Raw genomic sequence first — 22,208 nt, 5'->3', positions numbered from 1 at the left:
GGTAACGCTAGCCACCTGCCACAGGTAACGCTAGCCACCTGCCACAGGTAACGCTAGCCACCGGCCACAGGTAACGCTAGCCACCTGCCACAGGTAACGCTAGCCACCTGCCGCAGGTAACGCTAGCCACCTGCCACAGGTAACGCTAGCCACCTGCCACAGGTAACGCTAGCCACCTGCCACAGGTAACGCTAGCCACCTGCCGCAGGTAACGCTAGCCACCTGTCACAGGTAACGCTAGCCACCTGCCACAGGTAACGCTAGCCACCTGCCACAGCTAACGCTAGCCACCGGCCACAGGTAACGCTAGCCACCTGCCGCAGGTAACGCTAGCCACCTGCAGCAGGTAACGCTAGCCACCTGTCACAGGTAACGCTTGCCACCTGCCACAGGTAACGCTAGCCACCTGCCACAGGTAACGCTAGCCACCTGCCGCAGGTAACGCTAGCCACCTGTCACAGGTAACGCTAGCCACCTGCCACAGTTAACGGTAGTCACCTGCCACAGGTAACGCTAGCCACCTGCCACAGGTAACGCTAGCCACCTGCCACAGGTAACGCTAGCCACCTGCCACAGGTAACGCTAGCCATCTGCCACAGGTAACGCTAGCCACCTGCCACAGTTAACGCTTGCCACCTGCCACAGGTAACGCTAGCCACCTGCCACAGGTAACGCTAGCCACCTGCCGCAGGTAACGCTAGCCACCTGTCACAGGTAACGCTAGCCACCTGTCACAGGTAACGCTAGCCACCTGCCGCAGGTAACGCTAGCCACCTGCCACAGGTAACGCTAGCCACCTGTCACAGGTAACGCTAGCCACCTGCCGCAGGTAACGCTAGCCACCTGCCACAGGTAACGCTAGCCACCTGTCACAGGTAACGCTAGCCACCTGCCGCAGGTAACGCTAGCCACCTGTCACAGGTAACGCTAGCCATCTGCCGCAGGTAACGCTAGCCACCTGCCACAGGTAACGCTAGCCATCTGCCTCTGTGCCGCACAGTCTGGTGGACGTTTTGTGCTGCCCATAAACATAGGTTTCGGATCTAAACAAGTCGTAGCTGCTTATACTGGTGCTTTCAGACCTTCGGGAGATTCAAAGAAAACTGTCTTGTGCATGACTAAAGGAAAGTTGCGACAACGGTCTCACACTTACAGGGGGGACTAATGTACAGGACCAAATTGTCACGAATTTGTGGCGTGGTTCTCTGTAGTGGATGGTTCTCTGACAGAACCACCTTGTATAGGTTGATGGTTCTCTGACAGAACCACCTTGTATAGGTTGATGGTTCTGTCAGTCCTATACATAGGTGGACGGTTCTGCCAGAGTCCTATATATAGACCAGGCTTGACACAGGTCCTATATACCATGAGCATGACACAAGTTCTTTGGTAGGAGGTGCTGCGAGTGGTTATTGTATAGGCAGGCGAGAGTTGAGGACGGCCAGCAGGAGCCTTGGACGCCGGGCTCTGATGCCAGCAGTGAGGTGGAGCAAGGGTCAGTTTAGGGAGGGTGGTGGACGGACATCATGGAGCACCACGGTGGGGGGGAGGACGACCCTCTCAACCCAAACAGCACAATTACGGAGCGCCTGGCTGTTAGCGCCCGCCCCGTCAACCTGCCCCCCGCGCCCGGCCTCTGGGGTGAGACTGAACCCTTGAACCCTCACCGGACGACGGTTATGGAGGCACCGACGAAGTTGTGGCCCGCAGGAGGGCAGAACCCGCCATACCCGGAGGGTACGGGGGCATGGGGCCTCAATGCCCTCCTGGTGCCCTTCAACTTGGCAAGGTCAATAGCTGGCGAGGTGACCTCCTCGCTGGGCTCTCTGGTCTCAGCCTACTACCAGGCGGCCGACGACACGGTCACTATCGGATATAACGTAAGCATTGCATACCACTACAGTTCCCTTGCTCAGATGTTTGTGGTGGGTACGGGTGTGTGTTTGTCAAGTCGTGAGGCTCTGGCATCGAACCCCCATCTCTCTACATCCCAGGCACATGCGCTTCAACTGAACCATGATGAGCTCAGTAGTATCTCAGTTATTACCTGGGGAGGCCAGAAACGAGGGTTCGATCCCACAGTACAGCCTCAATATTTGTCTCATATAGCCACATGTCTCGTGGTTGTGCAATATATTATTGTTAATACAAAATAGCCACCGAACTGGCTTGCTAGTGGACTCGGCCACCCTCCAGGTGGTGGGCCCGTGGGAGCATATCATGGTCCGTGGGTTAAGGCGCCCGTCTGTGGTGACCCAGGAGCTGCAGGTTCCACACCACTCCCCCATCCTACTGCAAAATTATCTCCTGGCGTTGAGGGTTCACTACGTCGTAACTGGAGAACATCACAGCCCCGGCCATCACAAGGGCCATCGGGGATCGAACCCCGGCCCTCACAAGAAGCGCGACTGTCTCTCTACCAACTAGGCCTAGTGAATGAATAACTAGCAATTGAAATTTCATTACAAATGAAGCAATCTATTATTCCTTTAAAATGATCTTGGATCATAAATTTTTTGGTTTGATAGGTGAAAAATAACACAGTAAGGTCCTAGACAGTGAAATAAAGTCCTAGATAGTGAAATAAAGTCCTAGACAGCTAGTACTAAATCACATTAGTAGGATGGATCCGGTTGTATTTGCCAAGAATTTTAAATTGCCAACATCTGTAGTCCATACTGGGCAGGTCCTGTTTATATCCACCCCTCTGTTGGTCCATACTGGGCAGGTCCTGTTTATATCCACCCCTCTGTTGGTCCATACTAGGCAGGTCCTGTTTATATCCACCCCTCTGTTGGTCCCTACTGGGCAGGTCCTGTTTATATCCACCCATCTGTTGGTCCCTACTAGGCAGGTCCTGTTTATATCCACCCCTCTGTTGGTCCCTACTGGGCAGGTCCTGTTTATATCTACCCCTCTGTTGGTCCATACTGGGCAGGTCCTGTTTATTTCCACCCCTCTGTTGGTCCATACTAGGCAGGTCCTGTTTATATCTACCCCTCTGTTGGTCCCTAATGGGCAGGTCCTGTTCATATCCACCCCTCTATTGGTATATACTAGGCAGGTCCTGTTTATATCCACCCATCAGTTGGTCCCTACTAGGCAGGTCCTGTTTATATCCACCCCTCTGTTGGTCCCTACTGGGCAGGTCCTGTTTATATCTACCCCTCTGTTGGTCCATACTGGGCAGGTCCTGTTTATTTCCACCCCTCTGTTGGTCCATACTAGGCAGGTCCTGTTTATATCTACCCCTCTGTTGGTCCATACTGGGCAGGTCCTGTTTATATCCACCCATCTGTTGGTCCCTACTAGGCAGGTCCTGTTTATATCCACCCCTCTGTTGGTCCATACTAGGCAGGTCCTGTTTATATCTACCCCTCTGTTGGTCCATACTAGGCAGGTCCTGTTTATATCCACCCATCTGTTGATATTCACGAAGCTCTTACGTGCCCACTTACGGATCCTCCACATCGTACGACGACGATGACGGCCTAGTCTTTATTTACTAAACAGTTTACGAGGTGGGAGGCGCTACGATGTCTTCCGTAGCAATAATAACAGTGGATCGAGAAAGACCTCGCAGCCTTGTGGAGCTCGTAAAGTGTTTAGTAAAACGTGTTCACCCCTTTGTTTACTAACACTGGTCAGCTGACGCAACACGTGTCCACACCTTTGTTTACTAACACTGGTCAGCTGACGCAACACGTGTTCAGGCTCACGGTACGATCTAGGTGAAATCAAATCATCCTGCTAGGGGACTTCAACCTACGGCACCTTCCATCGACCGGCAAGGGAGCCGGTCGGCCGAGCGGACAGCACGCTGGACTTGTGATCCTGTGGTCCTGGGTTCGATCCCAGGCGCCGGCGAGAAACAATGGGCAGAGTTTCTTTCACCCTATGCTCCTGTTACCTAGCAGTAAAATAGGTACCTGGGTGTTAGTCAGCTGTCACGGGCTGCTTCCTGGGGGTGGAGGCCTGGTCGAGGACCGGGCCGCGGGGACACTAAAGCCCCGAAATCATCTCAAGATAACCTCAAGATAACCTGAAATGGAAGACCATAGCTGATACAGTTGTATCAGAAAGAATACCAGGAAGTAGCCTAAATGAACAGGCACATGCAAATGACCTGCTACGGATGTGCGACAGGTTTGCCTTAAACCAGCAAATAGTAGAACCAACTAGGAAGGAGAACATGTTGGACCTCATTTTCACCAATAATGATGAATTGATCTGGAACATAATGATTACAAATACCTGTTACTCAGATCACAACTTAATTGAAGTTCTGACAAGCTTGGAGAATAGACCTGCACAACCAGTCCCGAGTCCCAGGGGAGGAGATTTCAGCAAATTTAATTTTAATAATAAACAGCTTAACTGGGGGCAAATAAACCAAGACCTCACAGAAATAAACTGGGAAGAACAGCTAGAAAATGCAAACCTGAACCAGTGCCTGGAAAAAATAAGCTCAGTAGCACTAGAAATATGTTCAAACCGCATACCCCTTAGAAAAAAGAGAAAGAGATGCAGATTGGAACGGGAACGTCGTTCCCTATATAGGCGAAGAAAACGAATCGCGGAACAACTTGAGAGTCGCACCCAATCTCAAGAACGGCGAAGAAGGTTAGGTAGAGAAATAGAAACAATTGAACTATATCTACAACAATCATATAAAATCCAAGAGAGACAAAGAGAGCAAAAGGCCATCAGTGAAATGGAGAGAAATCCGAAATATTTTTTCTCCTATGCAAAATCAAGATCAAAAACCACATCTAGTATCGGGCCCCTGCGAAAGGGAGATGGAACTTTCACCGATGACAACAAAGAAATGAGCGAGCTACTGAGGAAGCAGTACGACTCTGTTTTCAGCGAGCCATTAAACGCACTAAAGATTGATAACACAAGTGAATTTTTCATGGATATGATACCAACATCAAATCACATATCAGACGTCGCCCTATCCCCACTGGATTTTGAAGAAGCCATAAACAGTATGCCTATGCACTCTGCACCAGGCCCGGATTCTTGGAACTCCATATTCATAAAGAACTGTAAAAACCACTATCGCAGGCCCTTTACATTCTGTGGAGACAAAGCCTAGATACTGGCGTTATCCCTGACATACTAAAAACAGCAGAGATAGCACCACTCCATAAAGGAGGAAATAAGGCAGAGGCAAAAAATTACAGACCGATAGCACTAACATCGCACATCATAAAAATTTTGAGAGAGTGCTAAGAAGTAAGATCACAAAATACATGGAATCACAGCATCTCCATAACCCCGGACAACATGGTTTCAGAACAGGGCGCTCTTGCCTGTCGCAGTTGCTGGACCACTATGATATGGCATTACATGCCATGGAAGACAAACAAAACGCTGATATAATTTACACAGATTTCGCAAAAGCTTTTGATAAATGTGACCATGGTGTTATTGCACATAAAATGCGTTCAAAAGGAATTACCGGAAAAATAGGCAGATGGATCTACAATTTCCTGACCAACAGAACCCAATGTGTAATAGTCAACAAAATAAAATCCAGCCCATCAACCGTGAAGAGCTCAGTTCCCCAGGGTACTGTGCTTGCTCCAGTACTTTTTCTCATCCTCATATCGGACATAGACAAGAACACAACCTATAGCACTGTATCATCCTTTGCAGATGACACTAGGATTTTCATGAGAGTTGGCAACATAGAGGACACGGCAAACCTCCAATCAGATGTAGATCAGATCTTTCTATGGGCTACAGAAAATAATATGGTGTTTAACGAAGATAAGTTCCAGCTCATGCGCTATGGAAAAAAAAAAAAAAATATAAAAACAGAAACCACGTACAAAACTCAGGCAAATCATAACATAGAACGAAAAGGCAATGTAAAGGACCTGGGTGTACTCATGTCGGAAGACCTTACCTTTAAAGAACACAATAAAGTAGCCGTCACAACTACAAGAAAAATGACAGGTTGGATAACAAGAACTTTTCACACTAGAGATGCTATACCGATGATGATACTTTTCAAAACGCTTGTGCTCTCTAGAGTGGAGTACTGCTGCACAATGACAGCACCTTTCAAAGCTGGAGAAATTGCTGACCTGGAGAGCGTGCAGAGATCCTTTACTGCTAGAATCCACTCAGTAAAACATCTAAACTATTGGGACCGACTAAAGAGCCTAAATCTGTATTCTCTTGAGCCACCAAGTGTTAACACACCACAAGAGCCCCCAAGTGTTAACCACAAGAGGCGGCAAGTGTAAACACACTATCAGTGGAGATAGTTGAGAGATAAGGGCCACACTTGAGGGCTGGGAGGGTGAAGGGGGACCGATAACACAAGACCAGTACACCATGAGAGCAGGAAAGGCTTCCAGTCCTATAATTATTAACAACACTTCCCTGTAGTTGTGTTAATCCATCTCTACACCCTAACTATCCAACCCTAGCCATAAATCCTAACCTTACCCATCCAAAGCTATCCTATCCTAAGTTAACCTAACCCCATCCTAAGCTATCGAGTCATAACTCAATCTATCATATCCTAACTCATCTTAAGCTATCTTAACCTATCGTAAGCTATCCTATCCTAACCTAGCTATCCAATTGGAGAATTAATCACTTGTTATGGGTAGTATCCTGGGCGGGGTCAGTAATTCGACTCTTTGGGGGGTGGGGGGGGAGGACCTTGATATAAGCCTAACGTGTATATACACACTGACTGCCTGTCCCCAGACACAATGACATTATTTTAAGGGCCATAATAAGTCTAAATCCTTCAGTGTTCCACATGGACGTTTATAAACACCTTGAATGGATATTTGATCAAATTGGCTGTGGTGACTACATGAGGTTGTTTGCGGCGGCGTCCAACAGCCTAGTTGACCAGACCGTCACCTAGGAGGCCGGGCCGCTAGAGCATTAATCCCCGAAATGAATTGGAAATAACCTCAAGTTAGAGTAATCTTACCTTACTGTAGTTGCAGTGATCAAGCAGCCTGTTAGAGAGCGTGGCACGCAGTCCGGCGTATGAGTCAGAGGCGTGTTGATCAGGAAGGTTGAGTGGTTGATGGCCTTGGGGTGAACACGTGTTGCGTCAGCTGACCAGTGTTAGTAAACAAAGGTGTGGGTGGTACGTATTAGCCCGCCTGCTGCACACATTGATGAGCCTGAACACGTGTTGCGTCAGCTGACCAGTGTTAGTAAACAAAGGTGTGGGTGGTACGTATTAGCCCGCCTGCTGCACACATTGATGAGCCTGAACACGTGTTGCGTCAGCTGACCAGTGTTAGTAAACAAAGGTGTGGACACGTGTTGCGTCAGCTGACCAGTGTTAGTAAACAAAGGTGTGGGTGGTGCGTATTGGCCCGCCTGCTGCACACATTGATGAGCCTGAACACGTGTTGCGTCAGCTGACCAGTGTTAGTAAACAAAGGTGTGGACACGTGTTGCGTCAGCTGACCAGTGTTAGTAAACAATGGTGTGGGTGGTGCGTATTGGCCCGCCTGCTGCACACATTGATGAGCCTGAGTTATGACGTGGTTATCTTGATCCAGTTCAGGGCCGTTACTCTCCTACACGCTCTTGTGGGTGTACTTACAGTATGGCAGCTACGATCCTGGGGCCAGATTCACGAAAGCACTTACGAACGTGTACATCTTTCCTCAATCTTTGACGGCTTTGGTTACATTTATTAAACAGTTTACAAGCATGAAAACTTGCCATTCAACTGTTGTTATTGTTATAAACAGCCTCCTGGTGCTTCGGAGCTCATTAACTGTTTAATAATTGTAAACAAAGCCGCCAAAGATTGAGAAAAGATGTACAGGTTCGTAAGTGTTTGCGTAAGTACTTTCGTGAATCTGGCCCCTGGTGTCCCGTCTTCCCAGCACTCTTTGTCGTATAACACTTTGAAACTACTGACGGCTTTGGCCTATTTATGTGTTCCTCGGGCGACAGCTTACTATCCTCAACCACCCCCTTGGTCTCCTTTATTACACTTCTCTTATTTTTCCACGTAATTTATACGTTGTGGCCTATTTCCTTCTATTCCACATTCCATAACATGGCATTTATTCACATTGAATTCAACATCCCACGTGACGCTCCAAGCACTTATTCTGTCCGGGTCATCTTGAAGGACATTACAATGGTGTGCGTCTCCTGTCTTGCCCAGTATCTTAGCGTCACAATGGTGTGCGTCTCCTGTCTTGCCCAGTATCTTAGCGTCACAATGGTGTGCGTCTCCTGTCTTGCCCAGTATCTTAGCGTCACAATGGTCTGCGTCTCCTGTCTTGCCCAGTATCTTAGCGTCATAATGGTCTGCGTCTCCTGTCCTGCCCAGTATCTTAGCGTCACAATGGTCTGCGTCTCCAGTCTTGCCCAGTATCTTAGCGTCACAATGGTCTGCGTCTCCTGTCTTGCCCAGTATCTTAGCGTCACAATGGTGTGCGTCTCCTGTCTTGCCCAGTATCTTAGCGTCACAATGGTCTGCGTCTCCTGTCTTGCCCAGTATCTTAGCGTCACAATGGTCTGCGTCTCCTGTCCTGCCCAGTATCTTAGCGTCACAATGGTGTGCGTCTCCTGTCTTGCCCAGTATCTTAGCGTCACAATGGTCTGCGTCTCCTGTCTTGCCCAGTATCTTAGCGTCACAATGGTGTGCGTCTCCTGTCTTGCCCAGTATCTTAGCGTCACAATGGTCTGCGTCTCCTGTCTTGCCCAGTATCTTAGCGTCACAATGGTCTGCGTCTCCTGTCCTGCCCAGTATCTTAGCGTCACAATGGTGTGCGTCTCCTGTCTTGCCCAGTATCTTAGCGTCACAATGGTCTGCGTCTCCTGTCTTGCCCAGTATCTTAGCGTCACAATGGTGTGCGTCTCCTGTCTTGCCCAGTATCTTAGCGTCACAATGGTGTGCGTCTCCTGTCTTGCCCAGTATCTTAGCGTCACAATGGTCTGCGTCTCCTGTCTTGCCCAGTATCTTAGCGTCACAATGGTGTGCGTCTCCTGTCTTGCCCAGTATCTTAGCGTCACAATGGTCTGCGTCTCCTGTCTTGCCCAGTATCTTAGCGTCATCAGGAAACATGTTCATATAATTGTGTATTCCTTCTGGTAGATGGTTTATGTAGAGGATGAACATGGGATATATATATATATATATATATATATATATATATATATATATATATATATATATATATATATATATATATTTATATATTATATATATATATATATATATATATATATATATATATATATATATATATATATGTCGTACCTAGTAGCCAGAACGCACTTCTCAGCCTACTTTGCAAGGCCCGATTTGCCTAATAAGCCAAGTTTTCCTGAATTAATATATTTTCTCTAATTTTTTTCTTATGAAATGATAAAGCTACCCATTTCATTATGTATGAGGTCAATTTTTTTTTATTGGAGCTAAAATTAACGTAGATATATGACCGAACCTAACCAACCCTACCTAACCTAACCTAACCTATCTTTATAGGTTAGGTTAGGTAGCCGAAAAAGTTAGGTTAGGTTAGGTAGTCGAAAAAACATTAATTCATGAAAACTTGGCTTATTAGGCAAATCAGGCCTTGCATAGTAGGGTGAGAAGTGCATTCTGGCTACTAGGTACGACATATATATATATATATATATATATATATATATATATATATATATATATATATATATATATATATATTTTACATAAGAATAGAGCGACCTACCATGAACACCCAAATCACGGAACTATTTACTCTACCCACCATGAGAGTAAGGACAAGACAAGAACATATCGATGCCAACACAGAAGACAATGTCCAACATAACAGGCCAATTACACTGGATTAATCTTTGTGTTTAGATAGGAGATGCCTCGTATGGGCCAATAAGCCTTCTGCAGCCCCTATGTTTATCCCTTATGTATCCCCCCATGTTTTCACCTTCATTGTACTATCACCTGACCTAATGCGGGTATAAAATCAACTAGTATTGTAAGATCTGTTCACTTGAGAATGAACCATGGAGGTTCGAAACGTCGTGCAAATTATACAAATAAGTGTAATACACTCTATAGTAAATCACTTCTTTTCTTCACCTTAAAAGTACGAAAATGAGTTTTGGAGAACTCCTATTTCAATTAAGCCCTGATGCTAAGAAAATAGTTAGAGGGATAGAAGCCCTAAACCAGAAAATAATAAATACAGAATATGCGGTCATATTCAATGAAACATGTTTGAAAGAAAACCTGCTGTCAGTATACACCAATATATATATATATATATATATATATATATATATATATATATATATATATATATATATATATATATATATATATATATAAAATATAATATATATATATATGGAAGATGTGGCAAATGCCCAAGGTTTCGCTCCTCACCAGTGCCACTACCCATTAAGGACAGTCACCTCAGTCACTTCAGGGGAAAGTGTACCACACTCAGCCTTGCAGCCCCCGTGACAAGTGAGATGTTCCGGCAGTTCCCGGGTCTCTAATCTACGTATCCGCGGACACAGACCCGGACTCCGTGCTTCCCCGTCACAATACTTGATACCCGAGGTCACCAAGCTGGCTAATGTTTCAACCAGGCCAGATACTTTGTAGTATTACAGTGCTAATTGTGTCCCAGCCTAGTACTCACCTAGATGTGCTTGCGGGGGTTGAGCTTTGGCTCATTGGTCCCGCCTAATGTCTTCTTAACTGTGCTCAGTGTTCCAGATCAGTCCCAGGCAAACCACATAGCATGAAGAGAGAGAGAGAGAAGCAAAACACGATATAAAATAATTAATCATTGACTGGTACATTTGCTTAAGACCGAAAATATCTCAACTGTCATATATGGCAACACTCCTGCGGTGAAATTTAATCACGATATTTCATCACCTTCGGTGAGGTGCGTTCCTTTGGTGCTTATACTTCCTTATATCACCTTCATTACTTAATATTAGGAGCCCGTCCTCCTCTCTGGTAGTACTTGTGGTAACAGTGAGCACCATAGTACATATATCCACTTATAACGCAATTAGAAAGTTGAAATCGGTACTATTGAATTAAAGTTGCAAAGACAAACTAAATTAGCCTAACCTTCCTAGGCCTAATACACGCTTTTTGAGGCGTAATATAGGCCTGGGAATATTTAAGTTTGTTTTTTAGCTTTTTTCCGGAGTATAAATTGAATATTACAAAGTTCTGCTGTCTAATTGAAGTAAAACAAACTACTATCCAACTACTAAGTACGTCAGTATTTGTACTATGGTGCACATATTTACAAGAAGTACCGTGTAAACAGGAGGATAGGCTGCAATATTTGTATGGCTCATTAGGCTTTGAGTTACTAAACGTTTTCCAGCAAAGAAATATCACTACAAATTATCACTTATATAATAATTATTTGTCTTGTCATTAATTATACAAATGTATAATCAGTTGACATTGTCTTTATCTTGGCTCTACAATAATTCACTCTGCAAACATAGAATAAATTATATTCACTTTCTATCAAACAAGGAAATAAGAAGGGGGGGAAATTTAATCTACTTTACTATTGAAGAACAGAGGTTACAGTCCTAGCAGCCTATTGCAGTTGGTAGATGGTCCCTCAGGCGATCTCTCGTGTGTTTCCCGCAGGAGCTCTTATCCTCTATAGTACAACCATGGTAGCTCTCTTCTCGCAGCTGGTCGACGACCTTCCCACAACTGACCTGCTCAGACGGTGTCACTGGGACCAGGCATAAGGCTCCCAGACCTCCACCCGTCCGTCCCCCGCCATCAATACTGACTGGTCCTCTTCTGCAGACGAGGAGTCACAATAACGTGGCTGAAGATATGATGGTCACACCACAAGATGAACAGACGACTACGTTTCGGCCTGTCCTTGGACCATTATCAAGTCGATATCACAATCGAGTTGACAATTGTCCAGGACGGACCGGAAAGTTGTTTCCATCTTCCGGTGTATGGCTTGGTTATCTGGTCCTCTTCTCCTCTGTACAACTGCAGTAGCTCGATAGCTCCTTCCCTCAAGGCTGATATGCTGCCGAGAGCCTAGGGGCTAGGACTAGCCACCTTACTCTACTAGCATTTCCAACCTGGCGCCAGATTCACGAAAGCACTTACGCAAACACTTACGAACCTGTACATCTTTTCTCAATCTTTGGCGGCTTTGTTTCCAATTATTAAACAGTTAATGAGCTCTGAAGCACCAGGAGGCTGTTTATAACAATAACAACAGTTGATTGGCAAGTTTTCACGCTTGTAAACTGTTTAATAAATGTAACCAAAGCCGTCAAAGATTGAGGAAAGATGGACACGTTCGTAAGTACTTGCGTAAGTGCTTTCGTGAATCTGCCCCCTGGTCCGCGGATCCACTCTATTCCCAGCACCGCCTCTTGAGGAGTACCAGTGTCACGGAGCTTCTTGCGACCTCCTGTCACGGTCGAGCTCTCTGAATCTTCCTGTAGAAGTTGTCCAGTAGCTCCTCTACGTTGCCTCTCGAGTACTGCTTACAGTAATGTTCCTTCAGGTGGCTTAAACTTCATGTATGGAGACCGACGTGGAACGCGACCTGCCGGGTTCTCCCGAGGTGGCTAGTGACAGCGTTCCCGCCACCGGCGTGAAGACGTCACGCCCTGGGCCTTCTCCGATTGGTCACACTGAACACACCACCGCATCCGACCAATCAGATTCCCCCAAAACCAGGAGACACCACGTCACCGTCACTGGGGTATTAGGCGGGAACTTTATAATAATAAAGATAATTCATTGTGTCGGGGAACAGGAAGGAATTATCAAGGGAATCCATGTCAGCAGTCTGCCTGTCACCCATCCAGCGTGTTCGCTTCCAAAACAACCTCTTGTATGGGACTTGTCAAAAGCCTTTTTTTTTTTTAGGTCAGATAGGTCAACCCAACAATCTCTTTCCTGTGGAAGCTCTTGCTATCAAAAACTAAATTAGGTTTGTTACACAGGATCTTTCTGTTCGAAAACCATACTGTCTGTTGACCAGACCACACACTAGAAGGTGAAGGGACGACGACGTTTCGGTCCGTCCTGGACCATTTTTAAGTCGATTCCAGGACGGACCGAAACGTCGTCGTCCCTTCACCTTCTAGTGTATGGTCTGGTCAACTTACTTTAGCCACGTTATTGTGACTCATCGCCTGTCTGTTTGTATGTCATTACTCTCCATATGTTCTACTCCATTTGCTTTTAAACCATTTGTTTTAGTGTTTTGACTACCACACTTGCTAGTGTGATGGATCTATAATTTAGGAGTTGTGTTACGAACTCACTCAGCCATTAATTCAGGTTCTTTGTCTCTATAGGGCCTCAGTGCCTCTTGTGTGGTGGCTAGTTTATTGTGCACCCCATACCCATCCTGTGAGCGGTAGCGCAAAAAGCATTACAGAGGGCACAAAAGGTCTTTATCAGACCTCATCTCAGATTATTACATAAACAATTTCATCTATCCTTCACACCTTATAGTTACATGTCAGCTAGTTACAGAGAATGTTCTATTTCAAGAGCTATATATTTACAGTAAGTCGTCATACATTAATGGTAGGTCTTATCGCTAATACATAATTGTTTGACCAATGGAGCTATTACAGTCATAGGGAAGCTTCTGTTTATTATTAGTCTTCACAATACACTACTTGTTTCTTAATCTCATATGTCGTTTATCTACTGGAAGCGAAATATGGCTACAGTGCAAGGATTTCAGGTATTTTATCCATGGTAATAAGATAGGTTGCCATATCATACAGAGTGAGCTTAGATTTACCTCTAAATGGCTCAATTTTACTACAATCCAAGATATAGTGTTCGAGTGTGTCCCTGTCTTTGTCCACACACTTTACACCATCTAGATCCCTATACAAGCCGAACTGCCAGAGATACTTGTAGCCAAGTCTTATACGAGCTGTGACAACATCTGTTAGTCTACTGACTTTGTTACTTGTCCCATACACATGTTTTGCTTCACACATTTCATTGTGATGAACAATGGACCTGCTAGTTCCAGTTTGCACAGTTCTACTTTCTTCAAATCCATCCAGGAGTTCTCGTCTAATGACACTTTTAAGGGAACTCTTTGATAACTCAAGATTCCGTTCAATACTGTCTTTATTTACTGCAGCCTTAGCAAGGGAGGCCTGGTCGACGACCGGGCCGCGGGGACACTAAGCCCCGGAAGCACCTCAAGGCAAGGGCGTCAACTTTGTTATGTTCCTGCAGGCCAATGTGAGAAGGAATCCACAACATTTTTATATTTACCCTCTTGCTAAGTATTCTTATATATCTACGTCTAGCTTCCAAGACAAGCACGTTATTACTTGATTGTAAACTGTTTATTGCTCGTAGTGAGGAAAGGAAGTCGGAAATAATTAAGCTGTCTACTTCAGTGTTGTCAATAATTTCGAGTGCTACCAGTATTGCTACCAACTCTGCTTGCATTGTGGACGCCCAGTTACTAATTCTTATATTCCTTTGAATTGTGCTGCCATCGGGCTGATGAGCAAGAACAGCACTTCCTGCCCTCCCTGTAGCTGTATTGAGTGATCCGTCAGTGTATATGGTCTGTGCAATGTTGTTTTCAGCTTGTATATTGTGAATGTGTTCTATGGTGCTTAATGTAGCAGCAAGCTGAGCATGAGGGTTGTGTGTGATTAGTGTCTTGGTGGGGTATGCAGGGGTCAGGATGTCAAAAGGTACTATCTGCCAGGGGTGGAAGGAAGTGCTGTACTCTTTCATCTGTATATACATCGTGCAGTCCCATCATTTTAATATCTGTGGCTGTTCTTTGAATCCATTTAGGCTCGCTGGTTCCATTTCGTATGTGTTCTAACAGTTCAACTGACACAATGTTTTTGTCAAGCGGAAGTCAGGGTGAAGTTATCAAGAACAGAGCAGTAATGGACAACCACATGGGGGGGGGGGGGTAGAGGGGGTTAAACAACACTAGACAAAAACCATAGTCAAGTTTGGGCAGGAAGAGGAACCAACGTGCTCTCCACATGGTTCAAGTCCAACAACCACGTCACCGGTATATGTTACATGACTTAAGTTCAAGTAAGTTTATTAAGAAAAGAAAATACTTCTCAAAGGGATAGAGTAGCTTAGGCTACACATGACTTACTATTTACAAATGCTTATAAACAAAAGAACATCTGCTCGAAACAAGATACACCTAACCTATGTAGTACTTAATCCTACAAAATATCTTGATCCTAACAGCCATCACCACATGTACTTAAATATTATGTACAGGTAATATACACCAATATCTGTACACTACAGATAACACCCTACGTGTCAGTTTCACACGCAACAGCCGGTCGGCCGAGTGGACAGCACGCTGGACTTGTGATCCTGTGGTCCTGGGTTCGATCCCAGGCGCCGGCGAGAAACAATGGGCAGAGTTTCTTTCACCCTATGCCGCTGTTACCTAGCAGTAAAATAGGTACCTGGGTGTTAGCCAGCTGTCACGGGCTGCTTCCTGGGGGTGGAGGCCTGGTTGAGGACCGGGCCGCGGGGACACTGAAGCCCCGAAATCATCTCAAGATAACACAAAAACCTCTGCCATCTTGGATCATGGCAGAGTCGTCCTCCTAACACAACCCTCTGGGCTCCTTCCCTGTGTGCCCTCCTCAGGTACTCACCGGCGTGTCCATTTGTGACAGGTCTTGACCCCACAATTAGTTATCCCGGAAGAATCACCAATTATGCGTCTACCTTATGAGGAGTCGATGTGCCTCTAGAGCATAATAAGATGCCACTATTCCCCTCTCTAGATGTCACTGTTCACCTCTGAGGAGCACCTCAGTCGAATTGTGAAGCATAGTGTCCACGGAACCCCAGCCTAGCACCCGGTAGTGAGTGAAGCAACTGGCGTCTTCCTGCTGTGTGTCTGGAGGCGAAAACTCACGGTTATCCAGGGGCCAGATTCACGAAAGCACTTACGCAAGTACTTACGAACGTGTACATTTTTCCTCAATCTTTGACGGCTTTGGTTACATTTATTAAACAGTTTATAAGCATGAAAACTTCCCATTCAACTGTTGTTATTGTTATAAACAGCCTCCTGGTGCTTCGGAGCTCATTAACTGTTTAATATATGGAAACAAAGCCACCAAAGATTGAGAAAAGATGTACAGGTTCGTAAGTGCTTGCGTAAGTGCTTTCGTGAATCTGGCCCCAGGCTGGGCGGCTGGCCGTCCATAACATTATATCAACAAGGTCTCCAACTTGACTCACTCCTCTGCGGTCAAATATTTCCGCACACTGGTGTACCACCTCAGTCTAATACTTGTTCAATAGCAATGTGGTGTTCCGTAAACCCCTCTATAACATAAGATAATGAAGGAGGAAACAGTAATACAGTTTAGTTAGTTTACTTATATTAGGCTACACCGTAATAATCTGTAAACGTTCCTAGTTCTATCCGTCGGCGAATGAAATTAATCAACCTTATTATGGCAACCTTCCACAGTTTCCACAATCAAGAGTTATGAGGGTATCATTTTTATAACCTTATTTTATGATATATAATATATAAACACCACTAATAATGCACCGCCTCTAGATCTCTATGCAATTAATATGAAAACATAGTCTGTCATGAAAGAATAAATATAGCTTAATGTCCGGCGTCACTCCTCACACTTTCTGCTTCGTACCTTATTATTTATTAACGTACTTGCTAGCAACGAGGGGAATCTGGGAGGGTAAACTGATCTACCTCATACAACGATCCTGGAGGCAGTAGTCCCCGCTGGTCGTGGTAGCCAAGAGTAGCTCCTCGGGTCTCCACGATGGCTAGAACGACCAGCAGGCCCGTCGTGTCCTGACCGCAACTAGCCTTGTGTCTGTGGTGTTTGTGTGTTACTGAGGAAGTCTTGATTGTAGGGTGATATAAAGTCATGACTTGGTTACCGACTTTAATACGTATATACACAATTACATGACTAGCTGCTTCCAAGCTTGGCGGGCGTCCTGTACGCTCTGTTCTCCTCCTCTCTGGCGTCTGCTCCGCCACACATAGAAAAAAACTGATGGTACCATTCTCTGTGAACATGACAGTGTCCAGGAGGCCTGCCCTTGCCGGCCACTCCGGGTGGACTGCCTCTAGCCGTCCATCATACCTCTGAGGAAAGATAATCCTGTAGTACGAAGGAAACTACACCTGTTTTAGTGAGACGACAGTCTTCCACCGGGAACGGGAAATGGTGTCAGGTGCAGTCAACAGATGGCGATAACATCGTCACGTGTGTGCGTCTGTGTACTCACCTAGTTGTGCTTGCCGGGGTTTGAGCTCTGACTCTTTGGTCCCGCCTCTTAACTGGTGTACAGATTCCTGAGCCTACTGGGCTCTATCATATCTGCATTTGAAACTGTGTATGGAGTCAGCCTCCACCACATCACTTCCTAGCGCATTCCACTTACTAACTACTCTGACACTGAAAAAGTTCTTTCTAATCTCTCTGTGGCTCATTTGGGTACTCACCTTCCACCTGTGTCCCCTTGTTCGCGTACCACCCGTGTTAAATAATACACTCTTGTCTGCCCCTGTCATTTCCCCTGAGAATCTTGTATGTCATGATCATGTCTCCCCGAGCTCTTCTGTCTTCCAGCGATGTGAGGTACAGTTCCCGCAGCCTTTCCTCGTAACTCATGCCTCTTAGTTCTGGGACTAGCCTAGTGGCATACCTGTGAACTTTTTCAAGTTTCGTCTCGTGCTTGACAAGGTACGGGCTCCATGCTGGGGCCGCATACTCCAGGATTGGTCTTACATATGTGGTATACAAGATTCTGAAAGATTCCTTAAACAGGTTTCTGAAGGCTGTTCTGATGTTAGCCAGCCTCGCATACGCCGCCGATGTTATTCTTTTGATGTGGGCTTCAGGAGACAGGTTTGGTGTGATATCAACTCCTAGATCTTTCTCTCTGTCCGTTTCGTGAAGGACTTCATCTCCTATTCTGTATCCAGTGTCTGGTCTCATATTTCCTCCCCCTAGTTTCATTACCTTACATTTACTTGGGTTGAACTTTAGTAGCCATTTGTTGGACCATTCCTTTAGTTTGTCTAGGTCATCTTGTAGCCTTATATTATCTTCCTTTGTCTTGATCCTCCACAAATTTTTTTTGCATAGTCCGCAAACATTGAGAGGAACGAATGTATTCCTTCTGGAAGATCATTTACGAATATCAGAAACAGTATAGGTCCACAGACTGATCCCTGTGGGACTTCACTGGTGACGCCTCGCCACTCTGAGACCTCACCCCTCACAGTGACTCGCTGTGTCCTGCTGCTTAGGTACTTCCTTATCCAGTGGAGTACCTTCCCTTTCACTCCTGCCTGCATCTCCAGCTTGTGCACCAGTCTCTTATGTGGTACTGTGTCAAAGGCTTTCTGGTGTTCCAAAAATATGCAGTCTGCCCACCCCTCTCTTTCTTGCCTGATTTTTGTTGCCTGGTCGTAGAATTCAATCAACCCTGTGAGGCATGATCTGCCATCCCTGAACCCATGTTGGTGTTGTGTTACAAAGTTCTTCCACTACAGATGTTCCACAATTTTTTCGCACAATCTTCTCCATCACTTTGCATGGTATGCAAGTTAGTGACACTGGCCTGTAGTTCAGTACCTCCTGCCTATCACCCTTGAATATCGGGACTACATTAGCCGTCGTCCACTTTTTGGCAGTTCCCCTGTTACCAGTGATTTGTTATACACAATGGCGAGTGGCTGACACAGAGCTTCAGCCCTTTCCTTTAGTATCCAAGGGGAGATTCTTCCGGGCCTATAGCCTTTGTCACTTCCAACTCTAGAAGATGCTCCTGACATCCACACTGGTAATTACAGACTCATCTAAGGGTGTTTGGTTAGATCTTCCCTCTCCTATCTTTGGGACATCTCCTTGCTCTACTGTGAAGACCTCCTGAAATTTCTTATTAAGTTCCTCGCACACCTCCTTGTCGTTTGTAGTGAATTCGTCTGCTGCTATCCTCAGTTTCATTACATGTTCCTTCACTGATATTTTTCTCCTGATGTGGCTGTGCAGCAATTTAGGTTGTCTTTGTCTTGCTTGCTATGTCATTTTCATATTGTCTTTCTGCTTCTCTTCTCACCCTGACGTATTCATTCCTGGCATTATGGTATCTTTCTCTGCTCTCAAGTGTCCTATTATTCCTGTTGTTTCTCCATGCATTTTTACTTATTTGCTTTGCTAGCTTACATCTCTGATTAAACCATGGGTTTCTCATCTACATTACATTTCTTTCCTTTAGGACTGGGACAAACTTGTCTGCTGCCTCCTTACACTTCTGTGTAATGTAGTCCATCATGTCTTGGGCCGTCTTTCCTCCAACCTCTGTTTCCGAAGTTATAGCTGTTAGGAATTTTCTTATCTCCTCATAGTTTTCCTTTTGGAATGCCAGCCTTTTATTTTCTGTGCCCTTCCTTGAGCATATTAACCCATCTTCGACCAGATACTCAAACATCAGTACACTGTGGTCGCTCATTCCTACTGGGGCTTCAAAACCGATTTCCATTATGACAGAGTCGTTCAGGGTGAAGACTAGGTCGAGTCTCGCTGGTTCATCGTTGCCTCTCATTCTTGTGGATCCCCTGACATGCTGACTTAAAAAGTTCCTTGTCGCCACTTCCAACAGTTTAGCTCTCCACGTATCCTCGCCTCCATGCGATTCCATGTTCTCCCAATCAATGCTTCCGTGATTGAAGTCCCCCATGATGAGCAGGTGGGATCTATTTCTACAGGCAGCAGAGGCTGCCCTCTCAATTATAGTGTTAACTGCCATGTTGTTGTTGTCATACTCTTGCCTGGGTCTTCTGTCATTTGGTGGAGGGTTATATATGTGTGAGTGTGTGTGTGTGTGTGTAATTACCTAAGTGTAGTTACAGGATGAGAGCTACGCTCGTGGTGTCCCGTCTTCCCAGCACTCTTTGTCATATAACGCTTTGAAACTACTGACGGTCTTGGCCTCCACCACCTTCTCACCTAACTTGTTCCAACCGTCTACCACTCTGCTTGCGAAAGTGAATTTTCTTATATTTCTTCGGTATCTGTGTTTAGTTAGTTTAAATCTATGACCTCTTGTTCTTAAAGTTTCAGGTCTCAGGAAATCTTCCCTATCGATTTTATCAATTCCTGTTACTATTTTGTATGTAGTGATCATATCACCTCTTTTTCTTCTGTCTTCCAGTTTTGGCATATTTACTGCCTCTAACCTCTCCTCGTAGCTCTTGCCCTTCAGTTCTGGGAGCCACTTAGTAGCATGTCTTTGCACCTTTTCCAGTTTGATGATATAAATAAATAAATTAATAAATATAAATAAATATGTTTATTCAGGTAAGGTACATACATACAAGTGATGTTACATTAATGGATTGATATATAGATAGAGCTAGTACATACAATGCCTAAAGCCACTATTACGCAATGCGTTTCGGGCAAGAAAAACATTAATATCTAGAACTTAATACTAATTGAGCATAAAGAATAAAAAGTGTTTGAGAACAAATACAAATAAAGATAAAAAAGGGGGAACATGACTGAAAAAGCAGCACAAATACAATAGGATGACAAACAGTGTTGATTAAAAAAATAACATAATATGCTTCTTAAGATATGGGCACCACACAACCGCTCCATATTCTAGCTTTGGCCTAACAAAAGTCGTAAACAATTTCTTTAGTATATCGCCATCCATGTATTTAAAAGCAATTCTGAAGTTAGAAAGCGTAGCATAGGCTCCTTGCACAATATTCTTTATGTGGTCCTCAGGTGATAGTTTTCTATCTAGAACCACCCCTATAACTCTTTCTTTATCAGAATTCTTTAAAGATTTCTCACATAATATATAGGTTGTGTGGAGTCCATGTTCTCCTATTCCACATTCCATAACATGACATTTATCAACATTAAATTCCATTTGCCAAGTGGCGCTCCATGTACTTATTTTGTCCAGGTCATCTTGAAGGGCATGACAATCATCTAAGTTTCTTATCCTTCCTATTATCTTAGCATCATCAGCAAACATGTTCATATAATTCTGTATACCAACTGGTAGATCATTTATGTACACAATAAACATCACTGGTGCAAGAACTGAACCCTGTGGTACTCCACTTGTGACATTTCTCCAGTCCGATACATTGCCTCTGATTACTGCCCTCATTTTTCTATCAGTCAGAAAATTTTTCATCCATGTTAGAAGCTTACCTGTCACCCCTTCAATATTTTCCAGTTTCCAGAACAACCTCTTATGTGGAACTCTGTCGAAAGCCTTTTTTAGGTCCAGATAGATGCAGTCAACCCAACCATCTCTTTCCTGTAATATCTCTGTTGCTCGAACATAGAAACTGAGTAAATTCGATACACAGGATCTTCCAGATCGAAAACCATATTATCTGTGTGATATTATATCATTTCTCTCCAGGTGTTCTACCCATTTAGTTTTGATTAGTTTTTCCAATACTTTCACTATTACACTTGTCAATGATACAGGTCTATAATTAATGAGGTCTTCCCTGCTGTCACTTTTGTAGATTGGAACTATGTTAGCCTGTTTCCACACGTCTGCTACAGCTTCTGTACACAGGGATGTCTGAAAGATCAGGTGAAGTGGAATGCTGAGCTCAGATGCACATTCTCTCAGAACTTTGTGTGTGTGTGTGTGTGTGTGTGTGTGTGTGTGTGTGTGTGTGTGTGTGTGTGTGTGTGTGTGTGTGTGTGTGTGTGTGTGGTCATAATAACCCTCCAGAGGTTGATAGGACTAACGTATACTCGCTGTTGTGGGTTTCATCCTGGAGAAAGTCAGTAGTTGGCCTACGCGGGACCATACACCCGATGACTCTATTCACCCAGCAGTAAATAGTTACTCGGGACAAGGACCATTGCGTATAACGTGTGAAGATTGATATTCCCCTGAGTTTAGACTTGTTAATTACAGCTTCACCACAGTGTGTCATACTGAGGCTAAACCGTATTGTTAATGTGTCATAACTAAGCTTCACCACAGTGTGTGTCATAACTAAGCTTCACCACAGTGTGTCATACTGAGGCTTAACCGTATTGTTAATGTGTCATAACTAAGCTTCACCACAGTGTGTGTCATAACTAAGCTTCACCACAGTGTGTCATACTGAGGCTTAACCGTATTGTTA

General features: G+C 44.8%; 1 protein-coding gene across 11 annotated transcripts in view; it reads left to right on the top strand.

Moving 5' to 3' along the window:
* mtd (TLD domain-containing protein mustard) overlaps positions 1 to 22,208 on the top strand; it is a 228,667-nt gene that overhangs the window by 54,085 nt on the left and 152,374 nt on the right. For 7 of the 11 annotated variants that reach the window (XM_069324504.1, XM_045762632.2, XM_069324509.1 and 4 more), the window contains exon 2: positions 1,394 to 1,880. The exons of 3 other annotated variants lie outside the window; for them this stretch is intronic. In XM_069324504.1, the coding sequence (XP_069180605.1) occupies positions 1,527 to 1,880 (354 nt within the window). In that variant the 5' untranslated portion in view covers positions 1,394 to 1,526. Of the gene's footprint in view, positions 1 to 1,377; positions 1,881 to 22,208 lie in introns of those variants that run through there. One more of the 11 variants, XM_069324503.1, reaches the window with a different exon arrangement.

The sequence above is a fragment of the Procambarus clarkii genome, chromosome 14 (genome assembly GCF_040958095.1).
Source record: "Procambarus clarkii isolate CNS0578487 chromosome 14, FALCON_Pclarkii_2.0, whole genome shotgun sequence".
Classification (NCBI taxonomy): domain Eukaryota; kingdom Metazoa; phylum Arthropoda; class Malacostraca; order Decapoda; family Cambaridae; genus Procambarus; species Procambarus clarkii.
Note: the sequence above shows the minus strand (reverse complement) of the source record. Positions and strands in the feature narration are given on the sequence as shown.